The following is a 22,194-nucleotide window of genomic DNA, read 5'->3' on the forward strand; positions in this document are numbered from 1 at the left end:
TCCCTATTATAGGCTTTTTTTTTTTTTTTTTTTGGGCTCTGTTGACCCCTATTTGGACTCAGACAGTGGTCTGATATACTCCCCAGCTATAATGCAGGGTCCACTTCACTCTCTGTTTCTACTATCCTGATACCCTGTATCTACCCTTAAAAAAGATATCTTAGTTATAATTAATTATCTGTAATTATTTAATTTTTGTGCACCTTACAAGCTTGCAAGACTCGTGAAGGCAGGTATCTTGTATGTCGAGAGTTTAGGTAAGCTACTCCACCATATTGCTACCTCGACACCCATTTTGTTTGGCCAAGTGGCCTGCAGAGACCTTACACTGCCACTAGCCCTCTTGGGCAAGCACACTCCCTAGATAACAGCTCACAGAGTCACAAGCAAATTTAAGTTCTTAATATGACTTCTCCAACAGCCCTTGTGATCAACAGTCTCCCCTGCCTCCCAGGGCCTTCTCTTTCTGTACCCCTTTGATAAGACCCCCATGGAGTTTACTATTCCCTGTCTTTTGATATGAACCACCCAATCCAGACTTAGCCCTGGAACCCCTAAAACCTCCACCTTGGGACCCTAATAAAAGCATAGACCCTGGATTCTTTCACACCCTCCATCTGCACTCTATCTTGACCTTCTCATGTGGCCCCACAAGGCATACCATGTACTTCCTCCAGGACCTGTGGGTAATAAACTTCTTCATTTCAGTTCCTCTTGCAGTCTGTTGCTGAATGCAACTCACCATGAGGCAGCCTGTGCTCTACTTGACAAATGTTAATTTAACAAATTCATAGCATTGTCTATCCTGTTTGTTTTCCATTGTTCCCCCTGGACTTGGTACACAATAAATACTTATTGAATGGGGGGGGGGGGAACCAAAAGGAAGTAGAAAGTAAATAGTCTCATGCCCTGACTTCAAACAAAATGACTGGTAACCAAATGAGAATCTAATCTATCTTTAAAAATTTCGGAGAAATGAAATTCTTAAATTTCATCAAACATTCCATCAAAACAAAGTATGTGTGTTTAGATCATAAGACCAAGGATTAAAATACTATAGAATGTTCCTTTAGGAACCTAACAGGTTGATAAAATCAATAACTGTTTATTCAGTAGACAAATGAGCAATTCTATCAGCAAAAATTTTCTTTTGTTTTACTTGCTGTATGTTCATAAATGTCAAGGGAATGGTTGAAGAAGAAAATAACAGTTGATTTAGCTGGGTAAAGGGTTTCATAATAACCAAACTGCATGTGAAATTTTATTACAATATTTTGTCAGCTCTGTGATGTCTGACAAATTAAATTAAAATTTCTATCCAAATTAGCTGAATCACCTTTTACCCAGTTTCCTTTATTCTGACCTCAGACGTGATAGATACAAAATAATCAAAACCTTCATGTCAGGCAGACAAACTTTCTATAGCATTAAGATTAGGTAAAAATAGCACTATGTATTTAAAATAGCACTATGTATTTACAGTTCTAAAATATATTCCTAAGCATCTTTCTGTTCTAATTTCTAAGTACTTTAAGCAATCTCTGTCTCATTTACCCTAAAATTATTTGGCCATTATTAAAGGTACGTTATCCAAAACAATCTATCTGAGGAGGTCCACAATAAAATTAGTCTTTATCACATTCAATTCAAGAAAACAAACCTCAAAAGATTTTTCAATTTTAATTTAAATGAAGGAAATTTTCACAATGAAATTATTAAAAATAATTGAATCCTCACCTCAGCAATACTTTAATAAGAAAGAAAAAATTAATAAATATGGGCTGTATCACATAAATTAATTGTGGAAATCAGAGTGGGATTAATACCTTGATAAGGCACAATAATGATGTGCAAATCATGCAGAATTTTTTAATTGCAATGAGTTTCTATGACTTATTCAAGATAATATCCTAATAACAGGCACAACCTTTAGTTCTCAATGTAGAGAATAATACAAATATTCAGGGAAACACTATAATAATAGGTCAAATTTACAATCTCTAAAATTATAGTCAAATAATATGTTTTATACTTTGATATTCAGGAATCCACAAATGTGAAAAAAATCCCAAACACTTCTAAACTTTAAAATCAAATTCCACAAATAGCCAACATTTACTAAGTATTCACTGTAGCCCAGCCCTCTGGGTGCCACTTAAAGAAAGGGGTTAAGAGAGCTCAGAGTGGGAAAAAACTCCTGAAGTCATTTAGAAAAGACATGATAGTGACTTTGACTGGAGTAGTAACTAGGGAAGCAGAGAGAAGTGAAAAGATCCCCAAGTTTAATTAAACTTAGAACCTACAGTATTTGCTCATGGGTGGGTTGTGGATCAGAAAACCACAAGGAGGGAACAGAAGATTCAAAAGTCTCAGGAAATCATGGTACTCCCTAAAGAGGAAGCACCAGAAACGCAACGTCTATGGAATAGAATAGCACAGAGAGTTGGAGACTCTATTCTAGAACATCAAATACCCAAACTTCAGAAAGAAGGAAGAAGTGCTCGAAAACTCAACCTGAGTGAGCACGAAGTACGCATATTAGCAATAGTGTTCACGAGAGACAACAGTCCAGAGACATCGAGCCAAGTGTACAGCAGGGCACATCTGTCAGAACCTCTGGTTATGCTGGTCCTATTGTCCTGTCAGTGTCATGTTCCCGTGGGCCCCTCAATCCTCAGTTTGGCCATTTGAAAATTCCCACAGTAGAAGATTTTACTGCTTCCAGCTAGAGCTAGGCCTAGGAGTCTAGAAAAAGAATCTCAGAGGTAAAGGTGTAAAGGGGGAGAGGGACATAGGCAGCTCTGTTAACTTCAGGTCTGGCCTTTGCCTCTGACCTCCATTCAGAGAATTTAAGTCAGAAATTTTTCCTAGTCACATACTGCACCATTCATCCACAGTTCCCTGATCTAAAGTCTACTTCCCACTCTTTACCCCATGCCATCCTGAGTGAACAAACAGGGTGATGATGACTTCTGCCCTTTGGCAGATTCAGACATGGGGCTCACTATGAACTGGTCTTAAGCCTAGCTCTCTGACAAAAACACGGAGCCCTCATCCTCGTGAAGAACAAGAATTCCATGACTCCAAAGGGAGGCTGACACTCTAGACATCAGATTTTAGCACTAGGATCTGAATTACAGAACAGTTTGTCAACTGAGACCTCTTACTGATCCTTTAAAGATATTGTGAGAACAGTATATATGTTCATGAGATTCCTTCATGTTTTTATGTGCAGTGGTAGTTTGTTAATTTTCCAGGTGTATGGTATTCTATTATATAAATATACCCCAAAATATTAAACTTTCTACTTTTGATTGACATTTGGGTTGTTTCTAGTTTAGGCTATTATAAACAATGCTGCAATAAACATTATTTGACACATTAAAAAATACAATATGACAACTAAAGAGTATTTCAACCTACCATGCTAATTTGCTCATAGTCAGCTAAAGATTTTATTTTCAACATACTCATAAAAGTAGCATCACCTTCAATGTGGCCAACATTGTCTTATGTGTGACCATATAAATATAAAATTTGACATTATTTAGAGAACATGTTTGTCCTGTGCTCATTTTAGTAAAATTAATAAATGAACTATTTGTTAATTTTAACTGATCTTTCCATTAAGTCACAGGAACAATATAATATTATCATCTAAATTAAAATAGCTTCACGGAAAATACATACAAAAATATTCCCTGTAGGGTTACTTGTAACAGCAAAAAACCGGGAGTAAAATAACTGGTTACATGAATAATGGTACATCCATGCAAAAGAGTGCTATGCAACCAGTAAAATGAATCTGGAAGATCTAGAAGTACTCCTATAGCAACATCTACTAGCGTGGGGAAAAAGCAAGAGGCGTTAGCATGTATATACAGTATACTATGATTTGTGTAAAAAGAAGAGGAGGATACATTCACATTTTTATATGCCTGGAAGAAATCTGGAGGGTTACAAAAGAAAATGAAAACAGGTTTTATCAGGGGAGTAGGACTAGGGGACTAGGATAAAAGAGAGATGTTCACTGTATACCTTTAATATTATTTCCCTTTTCTTTCATGCCTTTTGTACTACATGTGAGTATGTCTGCCTGTCTGTCAGAAACAATAAAAAGTATATTTTCTGAGGCCAAAGAAGCATAATTCAGAAGGACAGCTATATAGAAATTTATGTATTGTTATAAGAACATTTGACAATGACTTATACTGTTACTGAGCAAGACAGAGCCTAAGTTTTTGGTGGTGGTGGTGGTGTTGGCTAACTCAGCACTGTGATCATCAAGAATCAGAGCACTACCTTCATCTTATAGAAAAAAGATTCACGGCCAACACTTCACCATTTTTAATAATGTGCAAAAATCTCTACAAAGCTCTATTTAAAAAATTTGTACATGTATTCTATAATATTCTAAAAATCAAACCATTGTCTTTTTAATAAGCAAGTTCAGAATCAGATAAAAGAGATAAAGACTGTACCATAAAACACCAGAAAAAAATGAATTTAAACAGTAATTGATAATAATTAAAATACATAGAAAAGGACCAAGTTTCTCTTCAGTACTACAGTTCTTCACAGTAACATTTGTGTTCTATGTTTACAGCTATGTTTTTAGACTAAATGTAATTTATTAGATTAGTACTGTCAGTTTGACCATTCAGTTAAAATGAGGTACCATGATTCACCTAGTGGAAGCTACTCATATTACAGAGATTGTAATCAGAAAAAAATCTACAAATAAACTTGGAACTCAAAATCTGGAAGAACGCTTAGATATCGTCTAGCCCTTCAATTTATAGATTAAATAATTGAGTTTCAGAGAAGTTACACAGTTAGTTGAAGGCAAAAACCAGAACTCCTCATTCCATAGTCAGAGATATTTGATTCTAAACCACATTACAAACCTAATCTTCAAAGTCATAATAAATATCACTAATATATTTCCTATTATATGCATTAATGAAGACAGAAATTGTCATAAATTACTGAAAACCCACATAAGGACTGATACTTACATGTACAGCCATAACTCACAGCTTTATAGAAGTTACCATCTTAGTCATCATTTATAAAAACTGGCTACAGAAAAAATAAAGGTGAGTTAAAAATCTGGGAGGTAAGAAAAAAATACAAGAAGCAGCAAAAAGAAGCTATCTGGCAATCTTCCATTCAAATACCCAGTGTGATAATATTACAAAATTATTAGACTACAATGGAAATCCAGTTTATGTCCCGGCAAAAAATGTCCAATGTGGATACAAAGTAGAAGCGACAAAAGTTCTCAAACATTACCTATACTGCCTATTATAATACAGTATGTGAATATGGAGTAAGTCACCTTCAAATTTTACCTCAAATATAGATCAGACCAATGAATTCAGTTAATATTTACTACCCCTATGTACAAAACCACAGATTAATCTGAAAAAAAAAAATCACAATTTTTTCTCAAACAAAAATGTGTGGACTCAGGTTCTGAGCTCTTATAGATGTGTAACAGATTCTACTGGAAAAACAGGGTTAGCAAGGAGAGTAATGGGATATTAATAAAATGGCCGGTTTGTTGTCCTAGGTTTTCCTGGCCAGGAGAATGGAGAATGGAAAAACTGAACCATGAAATCAAAAAGGCATCTGTCTTCCAGGTTTCTCTCTGCCAATGTCTTGAGAAAAATGTTTGAACTTTCCTGTTGGCTTTGTATGCAAATAGCTCCAGATGCAAAGTGAACCACATCTAAGTTATTTGGTTCAACATCTGCTGGTCCAATTCCCATTATTCCTTCTAAAGGGTCGGCTTGTGAAAAGACAGTTTAGTTTGCCCTCTATATAAGCTGTTTTGAAGGAGCTAATTTGGATTAAAGTATCTATCTGGACCACTTGTTTTTCCCTTTGATGGTCAATGCAGTCTAATGTGGTCTGTGTAGTGCTGCAAGGAACTTAGAAACATATTGGAAAGGACAGTATTCAAGGTTTTGCCTCCCACCTCGCCTTCTAGGCAATTTATATTTATACAGTTTAAAGTAAAAAGTGAACAGTCATTTGCCTCTAAAACAGCACCACCCACACCGTATACAATGGCAACATGACAACACTTTCTGACCTAATATACTTTTCATGCAACCTCTATCACAGATTTGAAACTAAAGTTATTGATAAAAGCACTTGCTAGTATTAACATTACATTTCATGAGACACCTTGTCATTTGAGATGACACGTTTCATACGGTATCACAAAAGTGGCATAAGGGCTTCCCTGGTGGCGCAGTGGTTGAGAGTCTGCCTGCCAATGCAGGGGACACGGGTTCGAGCCCTGGTCTGGGAAGATCCCACATGCCACGGAGCAACTGGGCCCGTGAGCCACAATTACTGAGCCTGCGCGTCTGGAGCCTGTGCTCCGCAACAAGAGAGGCCGCGACGGTGAGAGGCCCGCGCACCGCGATGAAGAGTGGCCCCCACTTGCTGCAACTGGAGAAAGCCCTCGCACAGAAACGAAGACTCAACACAGTCATAAATAAATAAATAAATAAATAAATAAATAAAAGAACGTGAATTTCTTTAAAAAAAAAAAAAAAAGTGGCATAAGTTGGTCCACAGCACATGGCACTTAGTGTCTGATACACAGTATATTTTCAAACATGTGATAAATGAGTGAATTAGTGAATGAATGAACAAACAAGCTAAATAATTAATTTAAATAAATATCATGGATTCTGAAACTTTGGGTCTGCTGCAATCAGAAAACATAATCAAAAATGTACTAAAGCCAAACTAAGACTAACAGTCTAATGTTCTTAGAACTTGTAAGGTCAAGTAAAGATAGAGTCCTTCCTTCAAAAGGGTATGGTAGGAAAGATAACTTGCACTGGAAGGTAAAAGTGGAGAAAAAGGAAGAAATGAGAATATCTATCTATCTATTTATGTCTACATTCCGATATATATATATACATTTGCATTTGTATGTACATAAACACGTGTATATCAGAAGATAGACATTCATTTCAAAAAGTTAGTTTCCTAAAAGGCAGAGTATTACCAGTTTTATAAAAATTTACAAAAGATAGTTAATTGTTTGAGAATGATTTTGAAAACACAAGAGACTTCTTGGCCAAAAAAAATTTTTTTTCTAAAAAATATAGTTCTATGAGAAGCAAATTCAAAAACTTCCTGATATCTTATGCTATGCAAAATCTGGAATGATTTTTCTTTGGGAAAAGTGTTTAGAAGAATAATATTTTAAAAAGGAGATAAAAGAACTGGATACTATTATTGCTGCTTCTAGACTCCTAATATTTTGAACTAAAATTTAGTCTAAACTCTGCTGTCCTCTACTGTTATCTGCCAACACACTGTAGGACCAGGGAAAAAATTAGAAAAATATAGCAAAATAGCTGTTCTCTCTTTCTGAGAATCTGTGACTACTCTTACTAACCATTATCCTCAGTTTATTTGTCTGAATTGGGAATGACCAGGAAAGTTAACTGAGCCCTAGAGAAAATAGCTTCTTAGCCATCTTTGAATAATTATCTAAGATTTCCAAGATTACTATAATTTTTAAAGAAAGCTTAAGTTTGCCTTCCTCTAACTTGTGATTAAAAAACTATTTAAATACCCTCAAAAGATTAAAATAAGCAAAAAGAGTTACTTGAAAGTAAATCTGCTCTGTTAATTATCAAGAAACAATTACTGATTAGCAAGGCACAATGCTATACTAGGTACTTATGATTCAAAAAGGTTTAAAACATGGTCTCTGCCCTCCAAGGCTTAGACTAAAGTAGACATGCAGAGATGGAATTCATACTGATAAAATCATATCTTTAAAAATACAAATTAGTACACCAATGTTCATAGCAGCACTATTTACAGTGGCCAAAGGAAGCAACCCAAGTGTCCACGGATGAATGAACAGATAAACAAAATGTGGTCTGTACATACAATATTATTCAGGCTAGGAAAGGCAGGAAATTCTGACACGTGCTACAACATGGATGAACCTTGAGAATATCATGCTAAGTAAAATAAACCAATCACAAAAAGAAAAATACTGGATGATTCTATTTATATGAGATATCCAGAGTAGTCAAATTCATAGAGGTAGAAAGTAGAATGATAGTTGCCAGGGACAGGGGGAGGGGGAATTGGATAGTTACTGTTTAATGGCTATAGAGTTTCAGTTTTACAAATGAAAATGTTCTAGAGATTAGTTGCACAACAATGTGAATATAATTAAAAATACTGAATTGTACACTTAAAACTGATTAATATGGTGGGGGGGAAGGATAAATGGGAGATTGGGATTGACTATATATAAAATACTATACATATAATACATATATTTACATACTATATATAAAATACTCTATCATATATAAAATAGATAACTAATAAGAACCTACTGTATAGCACAGGGAACTCTATTCAATACTGTGTAATGACTTATATGGGAAAAGAATCTAAAAAAGAGTGGATATGTGTATATGTATAACTGACTCACTTTGCTGTACAGCAGAAATTAATATAACATTGTAAGTAAACTATACTCCAATTAAAAAATTAATTAATAAAGAACTAATTAATATGGTAAATTTTATGTTATATGTATTTTACCACAATTTTTAAAAAATACAAATTGGCATAAGCTAAGTGCCAAGCAAATGGTGCAGAAAAAAATGATACAGTAGCTCAGAAGAAGGAGCAATTATGAGATATGGAACAAACAGTGAAAACACTATGTTTTTTCTTAAAAGAAAAAATAAGACTCAAGTAAGCAGACTGGAGTTGAGGGAAGGTGTGACAACCAGAAGCAACGGCAAACAGATAGGAACAGACATCATCTAGAAACAATGTAGATCACAGTTTGGCTCACAGGCTTCAAACAATAGCCATGGAGACAAGCTAGAGGGTAAGGCTACGAAATAGGGAGGAAAATGATTGAGGCAATTCTTCTCATCGAGTAGCTTTCACTGAAATGAAATAATAATCATCACACTTTTATTGAGAGTAAAGGAAAGAGGAAAAAAGGAGATTCATAATTTCATATTCATTCATCACTTACATTCTCCAACTCCTTTGATAAAGGAAGTGTAGCGATACATATCATAAGTTATTAGATGCCACACCTCTGATGAGGGCGGGGCCTAGAGACAATAATTTGTGTAAAGAACCAACAAGAGCATTTCACTTATTCTGACTGGCAATTTTTTAATTTCATTATCAGCATTGCAAATAATCTGGTATTTTAAAAGTTCCCACTACATAAATGATGCTAATATTACAGAAAAATGCACGTCCCAAGGTACCTCAATTCATTAACAGTATTGAACGCTAAAAACAGACATTCTGAGAGACAAATTATCCCAGTTGCTATTATGAAATCATCCTCCAACTAACCACCAGCCCTAAAGCAGGATAATCACTAGGCACACTAAGCCACTACACTCCGTACTTAACACAATCATTTATCCTAACCCCAAGAGTGAACATTTCTATTCTCCCCAAAGCACTTTAAAAATTTAAACCAAATGTTTCTGAATAATCTTCTTGGATTTTATGCTGTGGTACAATCTGGCTAATAGTCATCTCTTAAAAATATTTTTCATATAGATTATAGACAGCTAGAGTATAGGTAGAAAAACAGACAAAAGGAGAATACTAGCCTTCTTAAACTGGAAAGAATCTGCTTTAGATCTCTTAAAGAGTTCCTATCTTTTCTGGATTTAGTGCGGAAATGATTAAATTGTTACACTAATCAGCTTGTTCACATCACTCTTATCTAAACAATTTCGAAATACCTGAATCAGAGGCAGAATCCAGCAGCCAGAGGAAGACAAACTATATTCAACATAGGAGAAAGATTGCTTTCGCTGAGCAAACACCTAACATGCCATTAACTTCAGCTCTTGGCCAGATCTGTTTTCCTTCACTTCTGCAAGTCACTGAGGAAATCCAAAAAGAGTACTTTCTTCAGGTCTGATTTTTTCCAGTGAGGGAGAGACAATGTGTCTGTGTGTGTGTGTGTGTGTACACTAGAGGGGTTATTCTTTAATTCTAGTTCATTAGGCTTTGAGGACTTGACCTACAAATATACAGATATATAGAGATGTGACATATAATAATAAGTTGCTCACAATATGCAATGCTTTAATACACTGCCACAGTAGCTATAGGAAAACAAACACTCCTCCTGCTTTCATGCAAAGTAAAGAAGTCCAATCTGGCTTCAACTTCTACTCTGCTGAAACCATTGCCTTCAAGGACATTTAGGACTGTCCGTGGGTTTTTCTCAGTCTCAAATCTCACTGACCTCCCTACAGCCTTTGACATCAGCGACCATGCCTTCTTTGAAATGTTCTACTCCTTATGTCTGTGTTGCAGTAGCCCCTACTCTCCTTCTCTCTCAAGTCTCTGGTCTCTTTTTCTTCCTCCTGTTCTCTAACTATGGACATCCAAATTCCTCTACTTAAGGCTATTATCTCTACATGTTGTTTCCCCCAGTGATCTCCTACAACTTCAACTGTCATATCAATGGAAAAACTCCCAAACAGAGAAGTCCAGCCCACCTTTCTCTGAACTCTAGGTACTTTAAATAGTCATGTCTAAGACAAATTCATTAAGGCCTCATACTGCCCCAAACCAACTCTTTTAAATTCTCTATTTCTGTTCACGGTAATACCATCCTTCCAGAACCGAGGTTTGTAACATTAAAAATCAATTTTGACTCCTCCTTCACCCTCACAGCCAGTCAGTCAGATAGTCCTGCTGATGCTTTTTTCAAAAAACAGAGTTATTGAAAATAAACTGAGATAGAATCTGAAAGTATAACTTTCACTCCTAAACATAGTTATCTGTATCAAGCTCCAAAACTTTTTATAAACTGTCATTTCATCATCTGTATGACAGGAATAATGTAGCTGCCCTACCTACAATAAACAAAACATAATATAGCACACTGAAAATCCTAAACCATCATATAAATATCACTATCTCAGGTCTTCCTATCCACTCCCATTGTCACCCTAGTCTAGTCATTTATTCAGTTACTGATTCACTCATTCATTCATTAATTCGTTTTTTCTTTATTCTTTCTACAAAATTTACTGAGGGCCAACTATAAGCCAGGCACTATGTTCGGCATTTAAGACGTAACAATAGGAAAAACAGACATAGTACCTTACAAGACTTACAGTCTAACATGAAAGCCAGAAAATAGGTGCACATAGATGTGAGAAGGTTCTCTGGGAAGGCTTCCCAGAAAAAGAAACATTAAAGTAAGAAACGACACAAAAAACAAACACGAGTTTATATGATAAGGGAGTGGAAGATAGTGGCAGTGGGAAGCAAGGTGAGCAATTCTTGGCAAAGGAAACAACACATACAAAGCCTTCAAAAAGAATGGGCATCCTAATGGTGCCATCCTCTTTCCCATGTCTACACCTTTATTCCAAGCATTTTTCTCCCTTCAGAATCTTTCCCCATTCCAATCTCTGCCTATTGAAATTATATGCATCCTTCAAAGCCCAGATCAATGATATATACGCAGCTTCAAGGACAGTACTTGACTCATACCAGGCATGAAGTAACATTTGCTAAACGAATGGATGACGAAATCATCATTCTTCCCAAATCACGAATCTGCTTCATATTACAAATATGTATGTGCCTGCCCCTGAAGTAAAGGACATGTCCGCACAGTATCTCATGCATAATAAGTGTTGGAAAAATATTTGTAGAATGAATAACTCTAATAATCTAAGATGAGGCAGAGCTGTTGAAGAATGATATTTTCATCTTCGACTCCTGACTATACAATGATTTGGCAGAACAAAAAGAAAATGCAAAGTATTATTTAGACAGAATTATATTAATACTGAACATTAGGTCTTCCATAAAATACCTCGCAATAATGGAATTTATTTTTGTATTTAATTTCCTGGATGGCTTAATTCTTAATACTTTTGAATGATTTTCCTGTAGAAAAACTTCTAAATTTAAATACTGTTGGGGATGACAAATCATTTTTATAATATTTTTAGAATATTAAGAAGAAGGAGTCTTTAATTAATGAAATGGACACTCTAAAAAAATTAGTTGGCACCTCACCTTCCTAAAACAAAGACAAATTTGGAAATGTCAATTGTACTTTAATTTTATTTAATGTTCATGATATCATTTTTGGAATCATGCCTCAAGCCACCATTGCAGAATTTGTTACACAATCCATAATTTGTTATGGAAAAAAACTATGTTAAATTTGGGTCATTCCATTTTTCAGATCAAAGAAGGCAAAGTGCAAAGGTAGGAAAGGGGCTTTCAAAAGAAAGCAAAACAAAAATATATTGAATAAGAAAAAAATATTCCTAGTTACTCTATAGTAGTACCTGTAGGAAAAGCAGCCCAAGGAATGGCAGGAGATGTAGTTTGGGTTTCACCATTTCCACCAGCAAAAATCTCTGCAGCCTATAAAACAAAGGCAAAATTATTTTAGAAAATCTGAAAAGTATAAATGCTATTTAAGCAATCAAGCCTCCCAATTCTGCAAATGTAATTCTCTGTAATACCCCACACATTTTCAAATTTCCTCTGAATACTCAACTGCTTTTCAGTCTTCAGTGCTACCACCCCCCACTACTAGTCACTACCCCCAGTGTTTGTGCTCTATATCTTTGAGTAAAACTCTTCCTTCCTTTCTCAAGTATATCTCCTGCCAATGAAATTTAATTTCATATATCCTTAATCACATTTTCATTAGTGAACTTTAAGTATTCTAAACTAACTACCACAGCGTTTACCTATGTAAATAAGAAAAATACACCATTTTTCTTCAAAAGTCTAAATCTTTTTCATTAATTATCACAAGACCAAAAAGAGATCAATCTAAAGAAACAGGGTTCATCCATATCCTTGAATAATCTACCAGCTGAACTTACTAGCATTCAACATTTAGAGAATTCCTAAAGCTGACATTTAAATTAAAGCATCCTATTAAACAGTTTTAAAACTATGAGGCAGTCAATTACTGAATGCTGAGTTTGTGGGTAAGAGTGCAGAGTTTTCTCTCTCTTAAGTGTTCAGGTCACAGCAAAATTATCATTGAAAAAAAGAGCCAGAATTTCTATTTGGATTCTGCATTGAGTTGTCAGCCAAGGAGAAGTCAATTAGGGCAATCTGCCACAGGAGCTAAGTGACGTAGAATACAGTAGCTACTCTCCACAAACTACGACAAATAAACATGGTTTATATACCCAAGGATAGAGACCTTCCATATTTCTATAACAGGATGCAGAAAGAAAGAACCCTAACAACCATAATTAAATTGGAATGGCTGGTTAACTTTGTACCTATATAATATTAAAAGGAATAGATCCACTGAATATACATTGAAGTATAACTGTTACTCTAAGAAACACTATCTACTCTTTTTTCTCTGATATAATAAATCAAGTAACATAATAAGATTCAGTAACATAGATAAGATTCAGTCCCCCAACAAAACCCAAAATACTAAAGCAAATACAGGAAATATACAAATGTGCTAAACAAAACACAGTGTTAGATGAAATGAAGAAAACAGGTAAGTTCATATTCTAAATATCTCCATATTAACAGCTATTAAAGATCAACAGAAGAGAAAATGATCCTAACCTAAATGCACACTATTCTTTCATGACATTCAGAGCACTGGATATATACTTAATATCTCATTTCTCTTATTAACATCATTAATTACAGTCCCTATCTCTTACAATCTCCTTTTCACCAAGTTCCAAATTAGGTAAAGGTCTTTCTTAGAAAAAAAAAAAGCAAAAATCACAGAGCTCACTTGATGGTAGTTCCAGGACTTGAGCTCAGGCATCCTGACTCCTAATCCAGAGATTTTCCTGCAAGACTATACTGGCTCCATAAAAATAACTGGGTTACAAAATATTTCAATAAAATGAACACACACTGAAAAGGATTAAGGAAAAGACAGTGCTTCTTCAGCTAACAATTTCCTTACAAAGCATCCAACTAAAACCTAAGAGAATAATCCAACAGCGCAAACATACTAATTAGCTCTATAAGCCACCAAAAGGCCGTGTACTTAATATACTAAATCAACTCATTACAGGTGTAAGCATGAAAACATGTGACAGATCTTCAATACTCATCCCTCATCTCACAAGTATTTCCTAATAGACATGTATCCCAGCAAAATCATCTGCAGACAATTTCTCAAACTTCTTCTTTACTGCTTCCACTAGTAGTACTTAACTACCTCAATTTAAACCATTCTTATGGTCATGACCAAGTGTTCAATAACAATAAATCAGTTTTAACTTTCAGAGGGAATATATTTTAATTTTTCTTGATTTCATTTTTTTATTCCAGAGTTATATTCAAAATGATCAAGAAAGAATCATGAACACCAATGATAAATAATACATTTAGTATACTCTGTTATAATCCCACAAAATTAAAACAATTACATAAGCAAAGTAAGGTAAATAACAGCACATACCTCAAAACCACCAAAATCATCATCATCCATTCTTTAAGTGCACCTGAAAAACAGAAGACATTGAAACAAGCCCACACACACAGTCATTTATGTCAAAACACTTCTCTCACTTAAAGGTATATATACATTTTGACTTTTTTTTTTGATTTATAAATTAAAACTATTTCATTTGGGTTAAAAAATGTACTTTAACTATATGCATATGTATTTTTAACACAAAAAGACTGAGGTTTTTTGACAAAATTAGCCATTCTGGCAAAATTAACAATTCCTGTGACTTTTTCAGCAACCATGTATTTTGCCATTTTATGCTGAGACGCCAGGAGTGGAAAAATATTCTTTTACATTTTAATTTGCTTTTCCCAAATTGGCACTAGGGCTCAATTCAATAATGCTTCCTGCTTTTTGCATCTATTCCTCAGTTGTCTGGCAACATCAGCACAAACTCCAGTTAAGAACAGGACTGTGGTGAATTTTTGGAAATCTGTCCCACACCACAAAGGTTCTTCCCTCGGTTTCATGGCCGAGGTTGATTTAGATTTTCAAAATTGATCAGCATTTTTGAGCTGTGGCCACAACTTCTGGAGCATTTTGATATGTGTATTTTTAGCTGAAACTGCTTTGCACTTTTGGAAAAATGTGGAGCAAGTTACTAGGCTGATCAAGATAAATCAAGTCATGTATTCATGGAGACCAGGAAAGAGAAAAACACAAGCGAATATCCAGAATACCTCTCTTCTTTACCCTTAAAGTATGTAAGAGACACAAGCAGTGGGATAATACATGCTTTATTTTGTCCTAATGCACATCATAAAAATAAAAGGATAAAACCATGAGTGCCTGGGCTTTTAAAAAAAAAAGAAAAAGAAAGAAAGAAAGAATAAGAAGGAGATGCTTTTATCTAACAAACAGTGAAAGAACTAAAAAACCTGGAAAGGTAAAATGAGTAATAGGTAGGTGATATACAGTAAAACAAAAAATAAATTCACAATAAATTGTGAAGTGATACTCTGTTCAATAACTGGTTTCCTTTTCTATCTTTCAAAAGTGAACATATTCAAATATTAATTATAGTGTTCTTGACCCAGTAATACTAAATGGACTTGATTACAGAAAAACAATCTTCTCCGACTTCTAAAAAAAAAAAAAACAGCTAAGCAAATTAAATCATATGCTAAGCTCTAATTCTAAAGGTATTTTCTAAGGCATTTTGCTTTGAGTTATAAAGCAGTAGTTATCTACAGCCATGCTTTGCCTTGCCACTAAAATTAATACTAATGCCTTCAAACCTAAAACTCAAAGATAGTCAAAGAAAAATAAACAGTAAAAAACAATCTCAAGGATTGCTTTGTTTTAATAGGCAAAGAAAATTTATTTTCACAGAAACTCAGTAGGTAATGACACTATAAGGAATATGTAGACAGAAACACATTATAAAAAGGGACTACATTAAATTAATCAGAATATGACACCAGTACTGTCACCATTACCCACAATTTAACAATCTGTTGAAAAATTTTTAAAAGATGTACTTCTCCAAAAATCAAAGCTAAGCAACTCATCCACATACACTTAAAAAATATAAACCAGACTTTCAGAAACTTTTGATGGTGGTTAGTTTGAAATGGAATTCACATTAATTCTGTGTTGCAAGCGAATAGAAATCTGTATGTGATTACATTTTTCACGAAGAAATTATGAAAGAAGAGTGATATAGATACTGAGAATTAACCGAGTCAAACTATAAACACCAAGTTTGTGTGTTCCACATGTGTCCCACGAATCTCAGGAGACAATTAAAAGATATTTTTAGCATCTACAAACACTGTACCCAAATAACATGGTTTCAAAATAATGGAATTTTTAGAGTAATGCTTCTATGTGTGTTTTCGTAAGGCATATCCCAATAAGTTATTTGTAAGGTGCCAGAAAATTTGAAAACAAAAACAAATACCCATGCCTAACAATCACTTCAGCTTGTTTGCCTGTGGTAATGAACCAAATACCATCAGTTTCCTAAGTACTGATTTAGCTCTACAAAAGAACGTATTAGTGACCATGGATGCTTTCCATACCCCAGCAACTATTACATATTAAAATGCAGATTAGTCTTCCTGTACTTTATTTTCAAAGAAATATTAATATATTTTAAAAGACAAATGTGTCCTGAGTTTCTTAAAATACAGTACTAGAGAAATAAACATTATTATTTTAAAGCAATAGCCTTTCTCTGAATAATTTATTTTCAAATTCTGAAATAGTTTCTGTTTCCTTCTGAACATTTTAAAGAGCAGGAGGAAGCAAAATTAACAACACTGATTTGTAAAAGTCAATTTTACAAAATACAAAAACTAAAAATTAGTTTTTAAAAGGAAATATTACAAATGTGGGCTTCTTTATGGATTTAGCTAGTCCAATACATTGAGCACACTGTTTTATCTACCGTGCATTTGTAAACCTTTTAGAAGATTTCTAGCATTTAACGTTATCCCATTAAACTGCAAATATAATATAGCAATGCCAAATATATCTGTCATCTAAGTTATAGAATCATGAGCCTGGCCAAAAAATTGACAGATCATGCAGTTCGTTCTTTTGTGTCATGGCAGGGGGCGAGATGTATACTTTGTTATGTTGAAAGATTTCATAATATCTAGGGTTAACAATTCTCAGGCTTCTTTACATCTGAATTTAATCTCTTCTGTTGCACTATTATATTAACTCCCTCCTTAACTATCCTCAGTATTCAATATATTGCTGATATGTCCCAAGAAAAACATATACACAACACTTAATGTAACATTTTTATTAAGCAACTCTATTGAAGAGATCACTCAAGGTCCTCAAGGAGTTACGGCCTGGTGTGGAGGGGAGGGCAGTGTGCAAGAAAAGCATGCAAATATAATATGAAATATAAAAGGGTCTTAACGAAAGAAGAAAAAAAATCCAAGGAGGGAGAAAAAGATTTTCAGAAGGTGAAATGTCTAGTTGGAGCACCATGAAATGCTTCAGGTAAAAGGAGACATTTGAGATTTATTTCAAGAGGCTTAGCAGAGAATTTTAAATGGCACATTAAGAACACCCATCTTATTCAAGTCTTTTCCTAAAAGATAGCAAGCAAAGATTTGATTGTTTGCTTTCACATAAACACAGGGTCAAAGAGTAGGTAAAATGAAAAAACTGCAAAAAAAAAAAAAAAAAAAAAAAACTGAAACCAAATACAAGGAAGATGAACTTTACACTACCAGTGGGGAAAATGAGAATCAATCACGTTTACATCACAGAAACCACAAAAGGCTCAAGAATGGTCAGCACCGAAAGCTGGGTAAAGATGAGACTCAAAATAAGAGTCACAGTCAGATATATTCCAAGATCCCCTCCCAGAATCTGCACAACTGGGCAATTTACAATTCCTCATCACAGAAGAAAACTGAAGGTTTATTCCTTGGACAGGGTAAAACCAAGAATCTCTGGATTGGAAGACCAGAGACAGGTGACTAAGTCAAAGTTGTATTAAATTTTGAGACGCATTCCTCAGTCTTCTTTCACCACTTGGCAACCAAACTGCCACTTGCCAGGCTTCAACCTCTGAACAGTAAATTAGAAGATTCTTCTCTAGTGAATCTAATCAACCCTTGAAAAAGAACCTCATCAGAAGTTCCACAAAGAAACAGCTCACTCAGGTAACACTACTTTGACAAACCCTACCCACACACACAGAATTTCCAATTTGCTCCTTATTTCAATAAGAGACAAAGTAAGTATAATGGTTAAAAGAAGGGACTATGGAGTCAGGCTGCCTGGATTCAAATCCTAGCTCTGCCACTTACCTACCGTGTTACACTGTGCAAGTTGTTTAACATTTTATGACTCAGTTTCCTCATCTGTCAGAAAGGAATAATAACAATGGTAACCAATTCCTAAAGTCATTATGAGGATTAAATAAGTTAAAATTGATGAAGCACTTAGAACAATGTCTGACACACTTTAATCATTATGTAAGTGTATGCTACTTTATTATTAGTATCTCACTCTTACAGATGAGCAGACTGCCAAGGACAATCAAAGATATGAAGAAAGTATCTAATATGAAAAATAGAGACCAAAAAAATGGAATAAACAAAGACTACATAGGAGAGAAATTTTTCTAAAAAATAAAAACTATAGGGCTTCCCTGGTGGCGCAGTGGTTGAGAACCTGCCTGCCAATGCAGGGCACACGGGTTCGAGCCCTGGTCTGGGAAGATCCCACATGCCACGGAGCGGCTGGGCCCGTGAGCCACAATTACTGAGCCTGCGCGTCTGGAGCCTGTGCTCCGCAACAAGAGAGGCTGTGATAGTGAGAAGCCCGCGCACCGCGATGAAGAGATGGCCCCCACTTGCCACAACTAGAGAAAGCCCTCGCACAGAAACGAAGACCCAACACAGCCATAAATAAATAAATAAATAAATAAATAAATAAATAAAGACTTTCTATAAAAAAAAAAAAAAAAAAAAAAAAAATAAAAAAAATAAAAACTATAACTAATACCTTCAGAGAGTTGAGAACAGAAGACAGGGCATTCATGAAATAAGAACAAGAAGCTTTTTTTTTGGGGGGGGGGGGAGGGTGTAAAACAAGACCAAGGTCTTGAAATTAAAAATGATTAAAGAAATGAAAAACTTCAGGTTGGGTAATAGACCTGAGAAAAATCTCCTTTAAAAAGAAGACTATAAAAGAAAAAGAAATGGAAAATCAGAGTAAAAATATAAGAAAATTACAAGATCCAGTCTAGAATATGTAATATTTAATTATTAGGAATTCTAGAAAGACAGAACAGAGAAAACAAAAGATAAGAAATCATCAACAAAATAAAATAAAAGAAATTTTCTAAAACTAAAGTATACAATTTACAGATTTAATGGTTCCTCATGTATCTAAGAAAATAGAAGTAAAAACCCACACTAAGTCACAGTAGAGAAAAAGAGGAGATCCTACAAGCTTCTAAAGAGATAAAATAGGTTTTATACAAAGGATAAAGAATATATGTAATGGCATTAGACTTAACAAGAGTATCACTGGAAGGCAAAAAACAATGAAGCAATGCTTCTAAAATTGTGAGGGAAATTCTACAGCACAGAACTTTATAATCAGCCAAACCAACAAATAATCAAGTTGAGGGAGGCATAAGGCATATTCACACCAGCAAAGTCGCAAAAAAATTTCCCAAACACTCTATGGAGTAAACCAAAGGAATAAGACATGAGGAAGACATAGGATTAGGAAAAAGGAAATCCAACTGAAGTGAAAGGCAAAGGGAATTCTCCCAGAAAAAATGAAGTGAGTTCCCAAGACATCTATGTAACAAGAAGAGAGAGCAACCAGTCTAAATTGGAGCAGAGCAGAAAGCTCCTGGGAGATGCACCAAAATTATAATATAACCATATTGGGGAGGTAAGAGAAAGAAGATGAAGGATGTGGTATGAGGCAGCGGGGCTGGTAAAAGACAGTTAAAGCCTCATCTTCCATAATGGAAAGATGATGGGTATGAAATTTAAAAATCGAGAAGTAGCAATAATAAACATGTTATTTTGTGATTCACTGGTAAACACTAAAACAATCAGCTATATATGCTGAACATCTTGCTTCTAGAAAGCAAGAAATGGAGAGGCTGGAAAAGAATAGAGGGCATTAGGAGATGGCTGTGGGTCATAACAAGCCTTTTACAACTTTAAACTGTGGTCACGCATAACTGAATTTTTTTAACGACAGCATAAAAAACATCATGGCACAATGAATCAGCTACCCATTATTTCCATCAAAATACTACTCTGAAAAAGAAAGCTCAAGGTAAGTTTTTTTTTTTCAGAACAAACTATAAAAGAAGGCTTAAATGTGTTAAATTAGCATTTAATCAGTGAATAAATGAAAATGTGTCATGTTAGTCTCCTTTATAACATGTTCCCATATTATAAGTATTTATACGAAATGTAAAAGTGTATCTTAGACACCAAAGTTGCTCAAAACAAAATGCAAAAAACACCAAACAGAGAAACAGACAATTTAGGTAACTGACTTCAGAAAAGACAATCTCCAAAGATTATCCAGATTATTCAATTAGCCCGAAGTGCCTTACTAGTTAACACTGTCCATTCAGCATTTAATTCAATCGCTATCCCATCTGGAAAACTACTGGCTCACCAACATCCTCATAATCACAATATTTTTCCATTTGAGACTATTTCATGCCATGTTTCCTAGAAGCAACAGACAGGTGATTTTTTTTTTTTCAGACAGTCTGAAGCAAATATAAATTGGTAAGAGGAAACATAACAAAGGAAATACATATAAACACAGACAGACACACACATACCCTTAGTTAAGGTTAAAAATGAACAGCCGTTAAGATTGAACTAAAAGGAAGAGTCTAATCATATAAAATCAGAATTTCAAGCTTATCTGTTCAAGGAAATTATTTGTTTACCTGAATTTCCATAGCTCTTCCAAGGTAATGTAAGGACCATTTCTTAACCTTTCTTTTTACTCCCTAGGACCTTGAACTATGTAGTTCCTAGCACATATTAGGAGCTCAAAAAATATTTTTGAATCAATGCTTTTGGAATAAATGACTGAATGAAAGCAAATGAGTTACTAATAGCTCCTCCGTAACTTCCCTTTTCCTCTTATTTCTCCAAGAAAAATACATTGGAGTTTGAGCACTAAAACAGCTCTACCTTTATTAAGGCATGAGCCTGAGAGTCTATATCTTAAAAGAAATTATAGTGCCACACTCCACTCTCTTATCCAATTATTATCGTGGCTAATGATAATTTTGAAACTTCCTATATGAAGCCAAATTGCAGAATTATTACCATACTATAAATAATACTGCCAATGGCAAAATATAATCACAGGTTAAAAAAAATAACTGAGATGTATATTCACTACCTGAAAAATATTCTACTCATAAATGATGAGATAGGAAAACACCCCAACCAGAACTAATTCTAATAACTAAACATTTTCTTTTATGTAATTTTCATCTGTGCTATCAATTACATCTTTGTGTTTGCCAACCTTCATTCAGGAAATTAACATGTCCCAGCAGATGAGGAAAAAAAAGCACTTAGATTCTCCAAATGCTTAATCTACTTTCCAACCTGGTTAATTCTTCTACCTCCTCCAACTCCTTAACAGCAATCTTTCCCTCAGCTGATGGTCTTCTGATCCTATCTCACTCTCAATCTTAATGCTCTACCCAAATTTTCCAGAATTAACCACCTCATTGGGGCCAGTCATATATTCCCAACCAAATAATAAATATTTTCATATGGTTATCCTGCTGTCAATTCAAAATTCTCACTCTGTGAATTACACTCCTTCTATCTGGCAAAATCTCAACCCTCAATGAATCTTAAGGGGTACATACATCACCTCTTCTCACATTTTAAAAAAGGACAAAGGCCTTCTCTGGATAGAAGGAAACAAGACTAAAGAAATACTATAGTCCCTTTCTCTACCTTCTTTACTTCTCTCTAGGAAAAAAAATAAGAAGAATGATGAGAGCAGGACATCCATATGTTCTCTACAGGTGAGGTTAATGTATACAGGTCAGCATGCATGCACAGTACAAGTTCTTTGGGTTCCTCACTGGGAACTTTGTGCCCATAAACAATATAATCTTCCTCTGGTCCAGCTCCCATAAGAAAAGCTCACCAGAG

The 22,194-nt window shown here is 34.7% G+C and overlaps 1 protein-coding gene across 7 annotated transcripts in view; it reads right to left on the minus strand.

Annotated features, from left to right (window-relative positions):
- Nucleotides 1-22,194, minus strand: part of CCDC91 (coiled-coil domain containing 91) — a 371,744-nt gene that overhangs the window by 267,443 nt on the left and 82,107 nt on the right. For all 7 annotated transcript variants that reach the window (XM_007175702.2, XM_057557084.1, XM_057557080.1 and 4 more), the window contains exons 2-3: nt 14,495-14,537; nt 12,375-12,453 (exon numbers count right to left, since the gene is read on the minus strand). In XM_007175702.2, the coding sequence (XP_007175764.1) occupies nt 12,375-12,453; nt 14,495-14,524 (109 nt within the window). In that variant the 5' untranslated portion in view covers nt 14,525-14,537. The remainder of the gene's footprint in view (nt 1-12,374; nt 12,454-14,494; nt 14,538-22,194) is intronic.

This window comes from Balaenoptera acutorostrata, chromosome 11, assembly GCF_949987535.1.
Source record: "Balaenoptera acutorostrata chromosome 11, mBalAcu1.1, whole genome shotgun sequence".
Taxonomy (NCBI): domain Eukaryota; kingdom Metazoa; phylum Chordata; class Mammalia; order Artiodactyla; family Balaenopteridae; genus Balaenoptera; species Balaenoptera acutorostrata.